This window comes from Oryctolagus cuniculus, chromosome 2, assembly GCF_964237555.1.
Source record: "Oryctolagus cuniculus chromosome 2, mOryCun1.1, whole genome shotgun sequence".
NCBI lineage: Eukaryota > Metazoa > Chordata > Mammalia > Lagomorpha > Leporidae > Oryctolagus > Oryctolagus cuniculus.
This window is the reverse complement of record NC_091433.1, coordinates 109,862,187-109,880,278: the sequence shown is the minus strand read 5'-3', so window position 1 is coordinate 109,880,278 and position 18,092 is coordinate 109,862,187. Positions and strand designations below refer to the sequence as shown.

At 48.7% G+C, this 18,092-nt stretch overlaps 1 protein-coding gene across 12 annotated transcripts in view; it reads left to right on the top strand.

Annotated features, from left to right (window-relative positions):
• The window catches only part of INPP4A (inositol polyphosphate-4-phosphatase type I A), a 146,274-nt gene that overhangs the window by 72,689 nt on the left and 55,493 nt on the right, over positions 1-18,092 (top strand). For all 12 annotated transcript variants that reach the window (XM_008253591.4, XM_017339797.3, XM_008253582.4 and 9 more), the window contains exons 2-4: positions 11,910-11,971; positions 12,824-13,033; positions 13,887-13,931. In XM_008253591.4, coding sequence (XP_008251813.1) covers positions 12,928-13,033; positions 13,887-13,931 — 151 coding nt within the window. In that variant the 5' untranslated portion in view covers positions 11,910-11,971; positions 12,824-12,927. The remainder of the gene's footprint in view (positions 1-11,909; positions 11,972-12,823; positions 13,034-13,886; positions 13,932-18,092) is intronic.

Here is an 18,092-nt window from a genome sequence, read left to right as displayed (position 1 = left end):
TCGGGATGGCTTATTTTTAAACTGCTCCCTATAGAAAATACCCTGAAAGTTCATGGTTTGCAGGTGAACCACAAGAAACTGAGTGGCAGTTGGTGGTTTTTTTGTTTGTTTGCTTGCTTGTTTATTTGATTTATTTTAAAAAATTTTGTTAGATTGCCCCTATTCACCAGTTAATCCTCAGATGCCCACGTTGGCAGGGGCTGGACTAGGGCTGACTTTGGGAGCCAGGATATAAGACAGTTCTCCCATATGGATGGTAGGGACCCAATAGCTTGAGCCATCGCTACCGGCTCCCAGGGTCTACACAGCAGGAAGTTGGAGTCAGGAGTGGGGGAGGGTGTTAGACCCAGACGCTCCGGTGTGGGTTACTGGTGTCTGAGAGTTTTAACCCCTAGGCCAAACACCCACCCCTATGTGGCGCTTCTAAACTGGCTGTCCCTCAAGATCTCCCGGAGAAGGTGAGATTCAGCAAGAATGCAAAGGAAGTGTGGGAGTCACCCTCCAGTGTCCAAGGAAGAACAATCCTGGAGGGGGTAACTGGTGCACAGGCTGCACAGGTGAGATCTGACTACGAGACCAGGGTGAGCGCAGCATGAAGAGGCTGCCAGGAAGTTCACGGGCCTTACCATGGCCTTTGGAGGCACACTGCAGGGGCTGAAGGAGGGACCTGGGCCCAAAGCCCTGGGGCATGGAGTTGAGGTGCAGAGTCGGGTGAAGTCTGTGTCTGTGGGGAAACTTAGAGCTGACAAAACCATTGATGGATTGACTGTGGGATTTGAGGAGGAGGAGGAGGCCTACACAGATTTTATTTCTTGCCTGGAGCAAGTGGAAGGATAGAGCTGCCATCCATTGAGATGGAGAAACATGAAAGGTTGAAAGCAAGGAAAGAGGGCCAGCCTTGTGATGCAGCAGATAAAGCCACCGTCTGCAACAGGAGCATCCATATGAGCACCAGGTTGAGTCCCGTCTGCTCCACTTCCAATCCAGCTCCCTGCTAATGTGCCTGGGAAAGCAGCAGAGGCTGGCCCAAGTGCCTGGGCCCCTGCACCCATGTAGGAAACCTAAATGGAGTTCTAGCTCCTGATTTCAGCCTGGCCCAGCCTCAGCTATTGCTGCCATTTGGGGAGTGAAACAGCGGATCTCTTGGTCTCTTGCTCTTGTTCTCGCTCTCTCACTCTGTAATTCTACCTTTCAAATAAATAAGTAAAATCTTAAGTAAAAAGATTATTTAAAGAAACAAAGAAGGGAGGAAAGAAAGCTGAAACAGTCTGGGCTTGTCCTGCTCTGCGAGACCCTCTTTTGCCCTTTTGTTTAAAGGGATAGCAAGGGCCTATCCAAGGTTTCTTAGTCAGTTTTGCCTGCTGTAATGAAATTCACAAGACTGGGTAATTGGGGCCATTGCTATGCATAGTAGGTTAAGCCTCTGCCGGCAGTGCCAGCATCCCTTATGTTTGCCAGTTCATGTCCCGGCTGCTCCTCTTCCAATCCAGCTCTCTGCTATGGCCTAGGAAAGCAGTAGAAGATGGCCCAAGTCCTTGGGCCCCTGCACTCACTTGGGAGACCCAGAAGAAGCTCCTGGCTTTGGATCAGCCCAGCTCCAGCCATTGTGGCCATCTGGGGAGTGCACCAGCAGTTGGAAGACCTCTCTCTGTGTCTCTCCCTCTCATCTATAGCCCCGCCTCTCAAATAAATAAGTAAATAAATCATGGCTTAATCACCTTCTCTTGGCCCCATATCTTTCCTGTAACAGTGATGATTAACAGACATTTAGGGGACACGTTCAGATCATGCCACAAGGTGACTGACTCCCTTCTTTGGAGTCTGATATTTGCATTTGTATCTCGTTTGGGCATTATAGTGTATCAGTTGCCATGTTCATTAAACTAATGAGGCATATTGTTGATTACATGGGGTTGACTCATTGTTAGCTGCTCATTATTAGTGGCAGAGAACAGGGCTTGGGGGAATGGGAAGCAGGCGGTCAGTGATTGATTTTCTCCTGGTGAGTGCAAGCCCAGGGGGCCCTGGCTTGGGCTGTTTGTGTCTGCAGTGAGAAGGGATGCACATTGCTAGCACTGTCTTGTCTTCCTGTGTTTGGTTTTTCAAAGCATTTTCCTGCCCTACATTTAAGCACCAGCAGTGCTGGGCTGATGTTCTTTGAGTTAGGACTTTACTCACAGTGCCTGTCTCCTTGGTTGAGGCCCTGTGCAGATACAGGGAACAGGAAGTCGGAGGAGCTAGGTCCTTACTCAAGGGGATGGAGGAAAGCAGGGCTCCCTGGCACGGGAGAGCCTTGCACAGTCCTCTTAGAACACGATCCTAAGAGATACCTAACCTACAGGCACAGAGCAGCTGCCTCACTTCTCCAGGGGCTAGGAGTACCCTCACACATGCCTCTGACTGGGGGACTGTGAATTCTTGCCAGCAGTTGATAGATGAGGAGACTTGAGGCACAGATGTCCCTTGTGGAAGGTCACACACTTCACAGTGGCTCACCAGATCTGTTGCCAGTGCCCGGATTTGTCACACCGTGCCATACTGCATCCAGGAACCATCCTGCATCCCAGTGTTCCCTCCCGTCAGTGCCCTGGAGGCCCAATTTGGGCCTTAGAAAACATGGTCATGGTAAGCTGCAGTGCATGCAAAGTGCCATGGACCTTGTTGAAGAGTTGGGTAAAACTGAAGTGGCCTTAGCTGTGGGGAACGGCCTTCCAAGCTCACCGATCGCCTGGGGAGGTCAGGAAAGGCAGAGGAGGGAACTTAGCATGGCTGACAGCCTGTGCAGCAGGCTCCATGCAGATGTTTTAGGTGTTTCTTTACATACCTGTTTGTTCCCAGTGTGTCCTGGTTAGGCAGGTGCTCTTCATTTTAAATAGATCGTGAAACTGAGGCTGAGAGAGCTGTTGCACCATCGCCGCGAGTGGAGCATGGATCCGCGGTGGTGTTTACTGAGCAAGTGGCTGGTCTCAGGAGCCCTCCGGTTTGCGAGTTTATCCAAGGGTCCAGATTGTGGAAGAGCAGAGAGCTCAGGGACTGGTGAGCGTTGGGCCTGAGTGCAGTGCGGGTGCGAGGAAGGCCTTCTTGGATCCCTCCACTAGTTCGTGTCCCAAATGCCTGCAATAGCCAGGGCTGGGACAGGCTGAAGCCAGGAGCCTTGAATTCAGTCCAGGTCTCCCATGTGGGAAGCAGGGGCCTATGTACTTGAGCCATCATCTGCTGCCTCCTAGGATGCACGTTGGCCAGAAACTGGATTGGAAGCAGAGTGATTGGGCACTCAGGTATGGAACGTGGGCATCCCAAGTAGCAACTAAAACTGCAGCACACACCTACCCCAGTACTTGAACCTTTGAGGCAGGCGGCATTCCTTAGCTTTTGTGGTAAGGAGGCGTATTTGACTTTGCTTAAATGATTACGATCCTTCCCAGGCAGTCAGGTGTTTGTTTGAGAGAAAGCAGGAGTAGCTCATGAAGAAGTCCCCAGTGTGAGCGGATGAGAGTGGAAGGGTCTAGGCCTTCCACCTCTGCCCCCAATTGCCTGTTCTTTCGCTGTTAATGACTCATGCACACCACCAGCTTTCTCCGACCTATGCTGGAACACACGTTCTCCATTGCTTTATTTTCTCTCTGCTTTGCTGGTTGGCCTTATCTAAGGAAGAGTGAGTTACAGGTATTCTACCCACCCTGGTTGCACATTCCCATTTCCTTTGCATCAAAGCTGGATTCCTAACAATTAAAAAAAAAATTTTTTTTTTAAAGAAGATTTATTTATTTGAAAGGCAGAGTGACAGAATGAGAGGGAGAGGCAGACAGAGAGCTTCCATCCTCTGGTTCACTCTCCATATGTTAATGACTGGGAGCTTCATGGCACCTCCATGTGGAGGTTAACTTCCGCACAGTCACATGGTGTCTTGTCTGTCCTGGTCCCAGAGAAAACACAGGTGCATCAGGGGAAAGTGGCTGTCCTGGGTTGACAGGGAAGGGGCTGAGTTACAGTGCAGTACTCTACGAAAGTTATGAAAAATTCTCTCAATTTATTCCCACCTAGCACCCTACTTAGCTCCCCCAATTTGAGTGAAGTCCAAGTCTAGCCCAGGGATAATGGGGTTGGGATAGGGTTAGAAGATGTGTTCAGGGGGGCCTAGGACTGACTTTAAGGGTATGACACTGTGATATAGTATTTGGTCTTCCTCCCCCATGTATTGACATACAGAGATGACTGGTAGTTGGGGGCTACCACATAGCCTCAGGATGGGGACTGGCGGCCTGGGGACCTCTAATCAACCAAGTGATCAGAGGTCTGGAACTTTCAGCCCACCCCCACCTTGGGATGGAAGAGAAGCTGAAGGTTGTGTTGATAAACCAATGAGAAGTGATCTAATCCATCATGCCTGTGTAATGAAGCACCCATAAAAACCCCAAAGGGCTGAATTCTGGAAGCTTCCAGGTAGCTGGATACATGGAGGTTCCTGGAGGGTGCCACACCCAGAAAGGGCATGGGAACTCCGTCCCCTTTCCCACATTCCTTGCCCTGTGCATCTCTTCCATTTGGCTGCTCATCTGTATGTTTTGTTATATCCTTTGTATAATAAACCAGTAAATGTAAGTGCGTGAGTATCTCCCTGAGTTCTGTGAGCTGTTCAAACAAATTAATCCAACTCAAGAAAGAGGGGCGGGGCCGGCGCCTTGGCGCAGTAGGTTAATTCTCCGCCTTCGGCGCCAGCATCCCATATGGGCACCAGTTCTAGTCCCAGCTGCTCCTCTTCCAATCCAGCTCTCTGCTGTGGCCTGGGAAATCAGTAGAAGATGGCCCAAGTGCCTGAGCCCCTGCACCCATGTGGAGACCAGGAAGAAGCTCCTGGCTCCTGGTTTTGGACTAGCACAGCTCCGGCCTTTGTGGCCATTTGGGGAGTGAACCAACAGAAGGAAGACCTTTCTTTCTGTGTCTCCCTTTCATTGTCTGTAACTCTACCTCTCAAATAAATAAATAAAAAACTTTAAAAAGGGGGGGAGTGTCGTGGGAACTCTGGATTTGTAGCCAGGATAGAAGTACAGGTGACAACCATCTATTTGCAATTGGCATATGAAGTGAGGGTAGTCTGTAAGACTCAGCCTCAGCATATGGGGTATGACACTTTGTTCAGGTCAATAGTGTCAGAATCAGACTGAATCGGAGGATACCCCGGCTGGTGTTTGTTGAAGAATCTGCCGCAGAATTTATTGCTGGGGCTGGCATTGTGGCCAAGCTGCCGTCTGCAACGCTGGCATTTCATATGGGCGCTTCAAGTCCCTGCTGTTCTACTTCCAAAGCAGCTCCCTGCTTGTGGGGAGCAATCCGGACTAGACTGAGTTACTGGAATTAAGACTTATTCTATGCATCTGCTCTCCCACAATATGGCGCTGGGAGAGAAGTAAACAGCTTCTGCACAGCTGCCTCCAGTTCAACCAATAAACTGTAGGACTTGCTCCTGATTGGAGGAGAGCAGCGTACTCGGCGTGTGGGCAGCCGAGTTGGGATTGGCAGAGAAGGACTATAAAGGAGGAGAGAGACGGCATGCACCAGGAACATCTAAGGGGAACATCTGAAGGAACACCTGTGCAGCCCCCGAGAAAGCCGGCCGGCGGAGTGCCGCTCCCCTGCGGAAGTGGGGAATGTGGCCAGGGGGAACTGCCCTTCCACGGAGGTGGAAGGGATAGTAGCCAACCCGGGAAGAACCAGCAGCAAACCCGGGGAGGGCCGAGCAGACGAAAGAACAGCGCAGGGTCCTGTGTCATTCCTCCACGAAGAGGGGGAGCGACACCTGCTAATCATCTGTGAAGGCAATGGAAGATGGCCCAAGTGACTGGGCCCCTGCACCCATGTGGGAAATCTGATGAAGATCCTGGCTCCTGGCTTTAGCCTGGGCCAGCGTTGGCTGTTGAGGCCATTTGGGAAATGAACCAGTCAGTGGATGGAAGATCTCTCTCTCTCTGCAACTCTGCCTTTCAAATAAATAACATAAATCTTAAAAAAAAATTGCTTAGTATGTAAGGAAATAACCCCAAACACTCATGTCACAGAAGTGTTCTGTGTTGAGAGAATTGTAGAAGCTTCAGTTTGTTTTCCCCTGTATCTCTCAGGGGGCAAAATATTTGGTTGACTTCCTACTCCGGTGGGATTTTTACATCTCTGTGTTCTTTCCATTTCCTGGAGCTTCTTCGTAGTCTCCTGCCACCTGTGAACTCTTTGCTCATAAACTAACATACCTTAGCAAAAAAAAAACAAGGCATCATTGTCTCCCAAACATTGTGCAGTAGGTATTAATTGTTGTAACTTTGGTTTTTGTTACAGCTATCAAGTGTCTGGTATATGGTACACTTTAGTCAGGGTAACACTAGCTGCTCTAACAAAATCCCCCAAACTTGAGCTAGTTCATACAGCAAAGGATGGTTTCTCACTCAAGTTAAGCCCAGTGTCGGTTGCATGTGGGAAGTGGCGGCTCTGCTGCAAATCTCTGGGACCTAGTGTCCTGCCATCTAGTGACTCTGTTACCCTGAGGCCTCACAGTCAGTTACTCACTCATGCTAGAAACCTGTAGGACTGAATGGGCAGCTTTACTGTCCGGGCCTAGGCCGGTGCCCACCCCCTCTGTTCCCAGCTGCCCAGTTCTCCCTGACTGGGAGGGCTTGCAGAGAATGACCCGTTGGTGTGCCTGAGAAGGGTGGATACACATCAGCACACGCAGTTCCTGTCTCAGGTGCTGTCGCTTTGTTTCCTGAGCCAGTGTGAGCTACACACCCTGGTCTGTGGTTAGGCTTGCGCCAAGTGCCCCGGGGAAGATGGATGAAGCAAGGAGCTTATATCCGGCACTCATTCCGTGGCCCACAGGCAGTGCGCGTTGTCATGAGACACAGGCGCCGTAGCCGTGTCAATGGAACCTTCGCAGGGAAAGGTCTGTCTACAGGAGAGGCTCCCTGCAGACAGGGGAAACGTGTCTCTCTCAGGTTATTACTAGTAGTGATTTTGTGTTCCAGTGAATGCTGTGACACGCTGTCCATCAGAGGTTTTAGCTGGCCTGAATCTGAGGTCTTGAGAGAAAATTCCTCCCCTTCTCTGCCTCCTAAAGTAGCCTCTTGCTCAGTCTCTCAGTCTCTCTCTCTCTCTGTCTCTCTCCCTCTCCCTCCCTCTCTCTCTCTCTCTCTCTCACACACACACACACACACACACACACACACACGTGTGGGAGGCAGAAACACAGTGAAGGTTCTTAACCTACTTACTGCCCCTACAAATAGTTGTGCAGCTTAGGCTCTCATTAATTACTTATTAATTACTTCTCAAAAAGTCAGTTTGAGAACATATATAACGTATAATAACTTCAGCACTTATTTTACATTTTGGAGACTTTTTCCGACTTTTATAATGTGAAAATATGCAATGATATCAGTAAGCCAACTTTAAAGAAAAATAATTAGTGTTCCTTTTTCATGCTCCTGGGTCACTTATTAAAATGTGTTCTGAGATCCCAAGGCCTATTTTTGGTAAAATCTTTCCATTATCCAACACTTACATGTGAATGAGGGTTCTCTCAATTCTTATTCAACCAAAATAAACTACTAGAATAAACACTAAAGTAGCAACTGTTACGTGCTACCCCAATTTGAAATTTTGTGTCTTTTCCAAAAATACTTACAGCTGAAACACATGGGTAGGGCTGGTGGACTAGGGCAGGGAAAGGGGCCCTGATTTTTTCTGGGCTTTTAGCTTGTGTTGATTTTTTTTTTTTTTTTAAGATTTATTTATTTCAGAGGCAGAGAAAGAGATCTTCGATCTGCTGGTTCACTCCCCAAATGGCCTAAACGGCTGGAGCTGAGCCAATCTGAAGCCAGGAGCCAGGAGCTCCTTCTGGGTCTCCCACGTAGGTGCAGGGGCCCAAGCACTTGGGCCATATTCTACTGCTTTCCCAGGCCATAGCAGAGAGCTGGATCGAAAGAGGAGCAGCCGGGACACCCACATGGGGGCGCTGTGGGCAGAGGCTTAGCCCGCTATGCCAGTGTTGCCCATTGTATTTAATTCTGATAGTTCATCATTCACCTCCATGTGCCCTGAAAAAAGTAATGCTGTCTGTGTCTGTGACCTCATGTGAGCAACTCCTTTTAAAAATTATTTTCAGAGGCCAGCACTGTAGCATAGTAGGTTAAGCCTTCTGCTCCGGCACCAGCATCCCATATGGGCGCCGGTTTGTGAGCCGGCTGCTCCTTTTCCAATCCAGCTCTCAACTTATGGCCTGGGAAAGCAGTAGAAGATGGCCCAAGTGCTTGGGCCCCTGTGCCTGCGTGGGAGACTGAAAGAGGCTCCTGGCTTCGGATCAGTTCAGCTCCGGCAGTTGTGGGAGTGAGAGAGTTTGGAGAGTGAGCCAGCAGATGGAAGACCTCTCTCTCCCTCTCTCTGTAACTCTGCCTTTCAAATAAATCTTAAAAAATTATTTTCAGAAGAACCTCAGTGTATAAGATGGACAAACTCCTTCTCAGCAGAGGTGGACGGGCCTCCAGAACTCCTTCCAGGTCTGAAGGGGAGGGCAGGCAAACCTTTTCCAAGCCTGGTTTCCTTAGAAGCTTCGAATGGACGCTTGTCAAACCTCACTAATCCCATGCCCTATGCAATCCTAACACTGCTGTCTGTGTGACTGATTTTCCTAGCTGCCACCATCAACCCTGCCCCCACTTCGGCGGGGAGGGACCTTAGTGGGACCCAGGGTGTGCTGTTGATCAATGACCTGTGTCCTCTTACCAGAAGGGGTCACCTGACTGGACAATGAGGAAGGGCAGCAGTTGGTTCTGAGCTATTGCTCCTTTCTTTCTTCTTGCCTCCAAGAGGAAATCCTGGTAACCTGTACCACTCCCACACATTCTCGGTATGCTTTTGTTTAAGTGCAGCTTTTCTTCCTAATGAGCTCTGTTCCTCAAGTGGAGCTGGGAGGAAAAATCGAGACCTTGGGAATATGGGAATCCTTTGCGAATTATCTTACGTTAATGAGACTGGGAAGGGAAATCTAGTTCAGCTGTGCAAATTAGCTTGCTGTTCTGGATCTTGAGTTAAATTGCAGATTCTAATTAAATGCCCCCAAATAACTATGAAGTGGCTTCTGAGATCTTTTTGACACAGGTTTCTCTGTAGATGTTCCCTTTTCTATATCCAGCAATCTCAGGATGCCTGTAATACAAATTGTCCACCTAAGGAAAGCAGGCAGGTGGAATGAGCAGGGACCCTGCACCGGGAGGAGAATGGGGTCAGAGTGGATGGGTTTGGCAGCCTTTTAGGGCTGGTGAGGTATTGGGATACAGATGCGGCCCTCTGTTAGGGGGTGTGTCAGCACTGTCCCAGGTGAAGGGGCTGACAGGCACACAAAGGAGGAGCTGCTTCTTCATGCTAAATTTATGCCCAGAGTGCTGCCCCTGCCTGTGGCTAGCACGGGAGCAAATTTGAGTGACTGAGGATAACAATAAGGGAAGACAGAACAGTCCCTGGTGATCATACCCCCAGATACGGCCATCATCCTAACATGCACTCCTCCTGGCCTTTTCCCTCTGTGTTGTGTCTTTTTAAATGGCTACAACCAGAGCACAGGTGGGATATTTCATTAAAACACACACGATCCATTTGTTCATGCTGTGTTGTCTCTCTTATGGCCATTGGGAGAACTGAATACCTTTTTTATTGAAGAGTAGAAATCACTAGAGTCTAGCTTAAGGAATTTTCCCACAGTGAAGTCGCTTGCGGAAGCAGCACATAGATCAAGCAATAGAGCATTTCTAGAACTGCAGAGCCGCTCCCTGCCAGCAGCCCCCTCCAAGAAGGCACTTTCCTGAGGAATCCACAGATTCGTTTGGCCTGTGCTTGAGCTTCATTCAAATGGACTCGCCTGGAGTGGGCTTCTCTGTATTTGACCTTCGACATTGTCAGATTCACCCATGCGGTTTCATCGTTCTGTTGATGAACCTTTGGATTGTGGTGTCTCATGTTAGGAGTGCAGCTGCTCTGAGCAGTGTCTACATGTTCTTGGTGACTGTAAGTGCATTTCTGTTGGTGGTTCCACTGTGAGCTGGGATGGGGACATGTGCTGCTTGAATCGAAACTGCCAATTTTTTTTTTTTTTAAGATTTATTTATTTGAAAGACAGAGTTATAGAGAGAGGTAGAGACAGAGAGAGGTCTTCCATCTGCTGGTTCACTCTCCAATTGGCCACAGTGGCCGAAGCTGCGCCAATCCGAAGCCAGGAGCTTCTTCCGGGTCTCCCACGTGGGTGCAGGGGCCCAAGGACTTGGGCCATCTTCTACTGCTTTCTCAGGCCATAGCAGAGAGCTGGATCTTCAGAGGAGCAGAAGACTAGAACCGGTGCCAATATGGGATGCCAGCGCTTTAGGGACCAGGGTGTTAACCCACTGAGCTACAGCGCCGGCCCCAAGACCGCCAATTTTCTAGAGTGGTTTACACCCCCCAGCAAAGTGTCAGGTCCAGTTATTCCATGTCCTTGCCAACACTTGGTGTGGTCTTTTTCGTTTCATGTGTTCTAGTGGGTGTGTGGAGATAGCTCATGGTTTCAATTTGCATTTCTCTAATGATGAGCTTGGTGAACTTTTTGGGTGTTTATTGGCTTTAACATGATCATTTTAATAGTTGTGTGTGTCTTACATATGTCTTACGGCTGTTCTAGAGTATAGTCACCTATAGCTGGGTGTTTAGATTGCTTTCTGTCTTTGCTGTCACAGACAGTGATACAGTAAGCATCTGTGTCCAGAGGTCTTTTCCGTGTTCTGGTCTATTGGCAAGAATTTTGTTATTGTTTACAAATTTCGTTGGTATTTACCATGTGCTTGTGCCACTTTCAGATGTTTTCAGTAATACAGGAACGTCGCCTGCAGCTCCTCTCAGTCCTGCAGCAAATTAGAACAGACTCTTTTAGAGGACTAATTTAGGTGAAGATAGATACACTTAGCATTACCTCTTCATTACTGTCAGTGGCTTCGTTTCCAAAATGTGTATCTTCTTTCATGAATGCATACCATTTTTACTTGCCTCATTAATGTTTTTTGGGTTATTTTATGTAAGCATTACTATGGAATGTACGTTTTAGCACTGCAAGTACTTGCACAGCCTTGCTGTTTTCATTTTGTGTTTTTTGACTTGTGTACATCAGCAAACCGGTGTCTTCCCTGTGACTTCCCCCTCCAGGCCTCTGCCCTCTCTGCTCAGATGCGCAGGCTGAGGTTCCTGGGCATCTGCAAGCAGGCACAGCCTGCAGGAGCAGCTGAGTCTACCTGAGGGCTAAGCACCTTACCTGCTGGTGTCCAGTCCCCAGATCCCGACACTTAACGTTAGCTCCCGGGTGGGGCTCCAGGCTCTGCCCCAGGACTGAGTTAGGGCCTGGGGATTCCATTCAGCAGGAAGGTTCCTCAGAGCCAGACAGCAGCAGCAGCAGTGTGTGAACCTGGTGCCTCAGTGGAGCCTCCCATCCTCCCGTATTTGGATTTCCTTCTAGCAACCAGCGGTGGGCCGCATACAGCTGTCCTCATCCTAGCACGAAGCAGAGCCTCTGAGGGGCCCCGCAGCTTCTCTCTGTGCTTTGTGGTGGTGGTGGTGGGGGGGGCTGGGGGAAGGTAGGACTCATCTCTCTGTTTTCCCAAACTTAGCTGCCCGCATGAGTGTGTAGGGCAGCCCCAGATTTCCACAACAAAGCACAGGGAGCAGGGAGAGGAATGTGCATTTTCACATTCTTTTGGGTTTAAGCAAAACTTGTCATTTTTTAGCCAAAAAGTTAGATTGGGATGGGGAGCTCAAACCAGCATGGAGTGACTCCTGGGTCTTCTCTCCCAATTCAGGCATTGTGTTCTCGGGAACTTCATGTTGTTAAGCTTAAACTTTTCTCTTTTCAGATGATGGATTTGGATGTACTTCTTTGAAGAAATGCCACATGGTCCAAGGAGAAACATGTCCTGTAAGTCATTTTGGTGAATTGGCTCAGGTGTAGGGGTCCAGGGCCTTGGGTTCAGAGGTCTCCAAGGTAGACAGCCTTGGAGAAGACAGGACCTCTGGATATAGGGACACCTTTGAGGGGGGTGTTTGGAATGAGGCCCATGGCTCAGCCTAAGGACTTTAACTTCCAAAGGTGAGCTCCTTTTGGAGACAGCAGAGCTGTAGTATGTAACAGCCGACAAAACATGAAGCAGCTTTCTTGGTGTTTAAGCTACTTCTGAGAGCGGAGTGGGAGTCCATGCTCTGCCAGGGTCAGCATCCGCTGGACTCAGCTGTCGTGGCGCTCTGCCCAGAGCCCTCCCCGCCACGGCACCTGGCACTTCAGTTAGGTGTACACTATCACTTTCACACCTTGCCAGAAAGAAAACACAAGACCAAGGCCCACGGGCAGTTCGTGTAGCCCTGGCAACAAAGTGAGCAGGCCACAGACGCAAGCTGGGCCTCTCCAGTGTGCTACAGCCCCCGCCCCTCTAGCAGAGATGCGGTGAATCTACTGAAAACTTGAAAGGTTCCCTGAGACTTGCCAATCAAAGAGCATAATTGGGCAAGAAAGAGAATCTCAAAAGCCATATTTTAAGCCATCCTTAATGCGGCCTATCTTTGTTGACGTCATTTCTTTATGGGATCCCGTGGGTGCGAGGAGGGCAGAGTGACCAGAAGGGATTGAGAGCAGCAGACACCCCACGCTGGGTCCTCTCCTGCCAGAGGACCTTGGTCCCTGTGTGTCACCTGCGTTAGTTCACATTCTGTCTCCATGAATGTCTCAGTCACCATCCTCATGTTTGCTCACCAAGGCTCTTCTCCCATTTCTCAGGGTTTGCCGCCTTAGGCGACTAGGGCCTGGTGCCAGCGCTCCCCGCCCGGGAATCAGGCACGGTGTGACCCAGGAACAAGAAGCACATCCTCACCAATGACATCATGACAGCAAGAGAGCACAGCCCTCGCCATGGCGCCAGGGCCCGTGCGATGCAGCGGGCTTCCACCATCGATGTGGCAGCCGACATGCTGGGCCTCTCTCTGGCAGGTGAGCCGCAAGGGGCCTGCACCGGTTTCCTGCTGGGAGTTGGATCTTGCAGTTCCCACACTGGGGCAGTGCTCCGAGGGTGCAGCCTGCCTATAGCCAGGCTCAGCCCCATGTGGCTGCCCCCTGCTGGAGAGGTAACACTTGCATGGTATCCTTCTGGCTGGAACAGGAAGTAGGGAGGGGGAAGTTGGTTCTCTTGCTGGGAACTGCTTCTGCTGGAACCCAACCTTGTCATTTTTCTACTTCAGGTAGGCACCTCCAGGGCTTGTCTGCCATTAGGTGGTGTGTGACTGTCCACTCGGCCTGCCTGCCACATGCTCAGGCCATGATAAAAGTCACCTTGGGCTAGTCAAGCTGCCCCTTGGCATGCCCACATCCCCCAACAGAGTGCTGAATCAAGTCCCATCACCTCTGCTTCCAATCCAGCTTTATGCTAATGCATCTGGGGAGGCAACAGATGATGGCTCAAATGCTTGTGTCCCTGCCATTAGGTGGGAGACCCTGGTGGAGTCTCAGGCTCCTGACTTTGGTCTGGCCCAGCCCTGGCTGTTGCAGACATTTGGGGAGTGAATCAGAAGATCCATCACTCCCTCTCTCTCTCTCTCTCTCATTATGCCTTTAAGTAGGTGGAAAAAAAATATTTACAAAACACTGCATTGTGGGCAGGTAGACCTGATCAAAAAGGGGGGCTTGGTCTTGGGATGTGAGACCCCTTAGAAATCTCAAAAATGAAATGTTTAGCAAACTGAATGAATCATATATAAAAACTGAGGGGTGGGGTGGGCAGTAGAGTGTTGAATTTTCCTGTATTAAACCCAAAAGCAAGGTGATTTTTCTTTTATTTTCTATTCAGGAAACATACAGGATCCAGATGAGCCCATTTTAGAATTCAGTTTAGGTGGGTATCTTTTAAATTTTTCTGTTTGAACATGCGTTGCTTAAAAATAAAAACACAACCACAGCTGTGGGTTTGTTTCAGAGAACGTCTGTTGCCACCAGTGCTAGAGTGCTTCTGAGACGAGGCCATGGATTTCCTGTGGGTGAGGGGCTGCGTGTCCCCGCAGGCTGGCAGCTTCTGGGGATGGTAGCCCACCTAGGGCTACCAGCAGAGACCCCCCCCACACACACACACACCTCTCCATGGGAGAGGAAGGGAGAGGTGAGACAGGTGGGCTTGGGGCTGTGCTTTGTCACTGTCTGACTGTTACAACCTTGCGTGGTTGAGTGTAGCTCTCCCACCCTTGGTTTCCTATTCCGTACATGGTGGTAATGACACCTGTGTGCACTTTCTCAGCAAGGATGAGAGGAGATACTGAACTAAAAGCTGGATGCGAATGTGCGGGTTTGGAGTCAGGAAAATGTGGCATCCCCAGGACTTAGCCAGGAGGCTGGAGAGCTGGGTGGCCCGAGACACTTGTCCAGTGTCCCTCTGCCTGTCTCTCTAACCCTTGCTGTTGGAGAGCATTTGGTTAACAGCATGGTAATGATGATGGGAGGTGGTGTGACATAGAAGCGCCACCTTCTGAGGAGTCAGATGACCTGACTGTGCCAAACCGGCTGCACCACCTTGCGCCTACTGCTTGACTTGCTGGACCACATGCTGAATAGGGTGTTACTGCTGGTTTGAGAGACAAAGGTAACCAAGGCAATTAACCTCCCACCCCCAAAGACTTGGACAAATGGCAAAACCCATAAAAATGTGAGCACATGTAATATAAAACTCTGGAAATGTCCCCATTTCAGATTCAGTCCTCCGAGCAAGTTCACAGGGTTTTTCCCAACCTTGCCTTGCTGGCTGGTTCTGTAGGGGTGCCATGCACGGTGCAGTGTCCCGGGAGTGGGAGGCTTGGGAAGGGCAGCCTGTGATCCCGTGGAGCTCTCACACAGTTGCCTGGCCTCACCATAGAAGAGCTGTATCACTTCTCACAAACGACAAAGCTGACCCAAGGATTTCAGGGTAACATACTTCCAAATTCCCCCTTATCTTAGATCAACCCAGACATCGGGACAGACAAGGAACAAAAACACAGACTGTAAGCAGTGAGGCAGTTTTTGGAACCCTGAAATGTAACCTGGGCCAGAGGGAACAGATGAAGGACTAGTGAGAAGGAGAAGGGAGTAGGGTCACACCTGTGTGCGCGGTGGTAGAGGCCAGAGGATTTGTCTCCGAGGCACTGGGACGGTCAGGTGACAGAAGCCGGGGCATAATGGAGATGTGTATAAAGAAGAGGCTGGGCTCAGCATGGCAGGGGCTCTCGCTGCTTCTGCATTTCTCAAGAGAATACATCTCCAGTCCCTGCACGATCAATTTCCTGAAGTAGACATTTGAATTGCTTCCAAGTTTGCCTGTTAAGAATGAAGCTGCAGCGAACGTGTGCATGCCAATCTTTGGTTGGACAAAAGTCCACTCATTTTTAAGAAAGAGGTATTAGAAAGAAGGCTGCTGGATGTTGAGTGTGCAGGCTGGGCCAGGTGGGCCCATGCCAGTGAGTGGGTGCTGACTGGCCTGCTTTTGGTGAGGTTCCAGAAGCCCGGTGTCTCTTCGCCCCAGGGAGGAGTGAATGCCTTATTTTTCTCCAGAGAAAGAGTCTCCTGGCTGGAGGAATAAGGATGAGAGAAGAGTGGCAGGAGGGAGGGAAGTCATTATTCAATAATGACTTCCACTTAATCCTGGATGTTTTGTCTGGCTCCTCACTCTGTCTCCTCTGGCTTATATTTCAAAACTAGTTGCAGCCCAAATGTCATTAATTGTATAATGTAGACATAAATTGTGGTATCTTCATACCATGAGATGGGGCTCATCAGTTAAAAAAATGAGTTGTCAATACATATAATGACAAATGAATCTCAAAATCATTCCATTTATATGAAATTCAAGAACAGGCAAAACTGTAGTGATGGAATCAGACTGTGGTCACTGCAGCGGAGAAATTGGGAGGTACAGGGGGAGCTTTATCGTCTGTTGAAAAAGTTCTCTTTCTTGTTTTGTTGATGGTTGTGTGTGTGTTTATTATGGTTATCCAAATACATTGAACTGAAATGTAAGCTGTTTGTATTTTATTATGTTCAATAAGTAACGAAAGTTCATAAACAGATGGGAGAAGATATTTCCAAAGGGACAACCAGAGAGCCAAAATTATTTCTAGGAAATAAAAATCAGTCTCTAAATTTGCAGTCACCAGTGGACATTTTGAAAGTGGAATTCTGAAGGCAGGAATGGCAGAATGAAGCCCCTCTAAAAAATCTTCTCTTCCCTAAAGGCAATGAGAATACTGCCCAAAATATGGAAATCAATTGTTTCATAACTCTGGAAATTAACCAACAGCTAGTGACACCCTGGGGAGCATTTATCAAGAAAAATAGCTATCTCCGGGAGAACAGAGATCTCGATGGTATTTTCTCATGCCTTACTGCTGCTCTCCTCTCCCCAGTTCCCACACTTGAAAACAAACATCCTTGAGGTCGTGGTCAAAACCAGCAGCCTAGAAGGGAACAGAACAACCTAGAAGGCTTGGAGGTCCTACGAAGTTCCATTCTCGACCATAGAAGTTCCCCAGAAGACCCCCTTGCAGGCCTTGTCTTCATTTGACCTAACTCAGGATTTACCCCGTGGGAAGTTTTCCCTTGAGAGTGTTTGCCAGAAATGATCAGTGGCAGTTATTAACATCACAATGCCTAAGGCAGTAAACTGTTGAGAGAAACAAGAAGCTTCCAAAAAACTTTAAGGAAAAAAAAAAAATGAAGAGAGAAGGCTGGGGAATAGAACGTTCACAGAGCTTTGAACAGTTCTTGATACGTGAGCATTCCTGGGGCTCTAGAAGGTCAGCATCTGTGTGCAACAGTGTACGTGTCCAGGGCCGTGTACAACAGTGTACATGTTCATGGCCGTGTGCAACAGTGTACATGTCCATGGCCGTGTGCAACAGAGTACATGTCCAGGGCTGTGTGCAACAGTGTACATGTCTAGGCCATATGCAACAGTGTACATGTCCATGGCCGTGTGCAACAGTGTACATGTCCAGGGCTGTGTGCAACAGTGTACATGTCTAGGCCATATGCAACAGTGTACATGTCCATGGCCGTGTGCAACAGAGTACATGTCCAGGGCCGTGTGCAACAGTGTACATGTCCATGGCCATGTGCAACAGTGTACATGTCCAGGGCCATGTGCGTGCTCAGGCAAGAACTGAGAGGCCATAAATAGTCACCCTAGCCTGACCTGGACGCTCTATGGAAGCCAGAAGTGCAGACCGAATTACACACTGAACACTGATGGTGGACCCCGATGTGTTCACAGAAACTAGTCCAAACCACCACAGATGTCTGGTTCCTGCCGTTTAAGGAAATCTCTGTCTAATCATTATCCAATCACCAAGCTAACCAAATAGTCACTTCAGTGGCTACAAATGACAAAGAATATTTACTTTATGAATTTCATCAGGGAAGGCACAGACAGCAACAGCAGCCCAAAAGAGCAGCAACAGCAAACCCTGGGGGTTTGTGGGTGGTATTGGATTTCCATGGTTGCTGCATTAAATTATTTAAAATGTCTAATTTTCAAAAAAAAAAAAAACAGCTGTGAAAGTGTGACCCATACATAGGGAAAAAACCAAACCTGCTCATTGGAAACTATCCCCAAGGAAGCACAGCTGTTTTAGTTAAAGATTTAAAATCAGCAATCTTAAATATGTTCAAAGAACTAAAGGAAAGTATGAGAACAGTGTCTCACCAATGGATAATGCTAATTTAAAAAGAAAGAAATAAATAATTCTGAAACACACATTTATTGAGAAGCTGTAGATTTCAGCAAGCAGAAGAACAAATCAGCAGACTTGGAGCTGGGTCAGTTGAGATGCTCCAGTCTCAGGAGTAGAAAGAGAAAGGAGAGCGAAAAAGTCAAGTGTCCACACGAAGAATTGTGTATAAATGTTCATAGCAGTATTCACAATAACCAGAATGTGGAAGCAGCCAGAACAAACATCAGCTGACGAATGGGTAAACAACTGGTAATACTTCCATAGGATATTCTCCCATTCAGAAATAGTGATACTTCCATAGA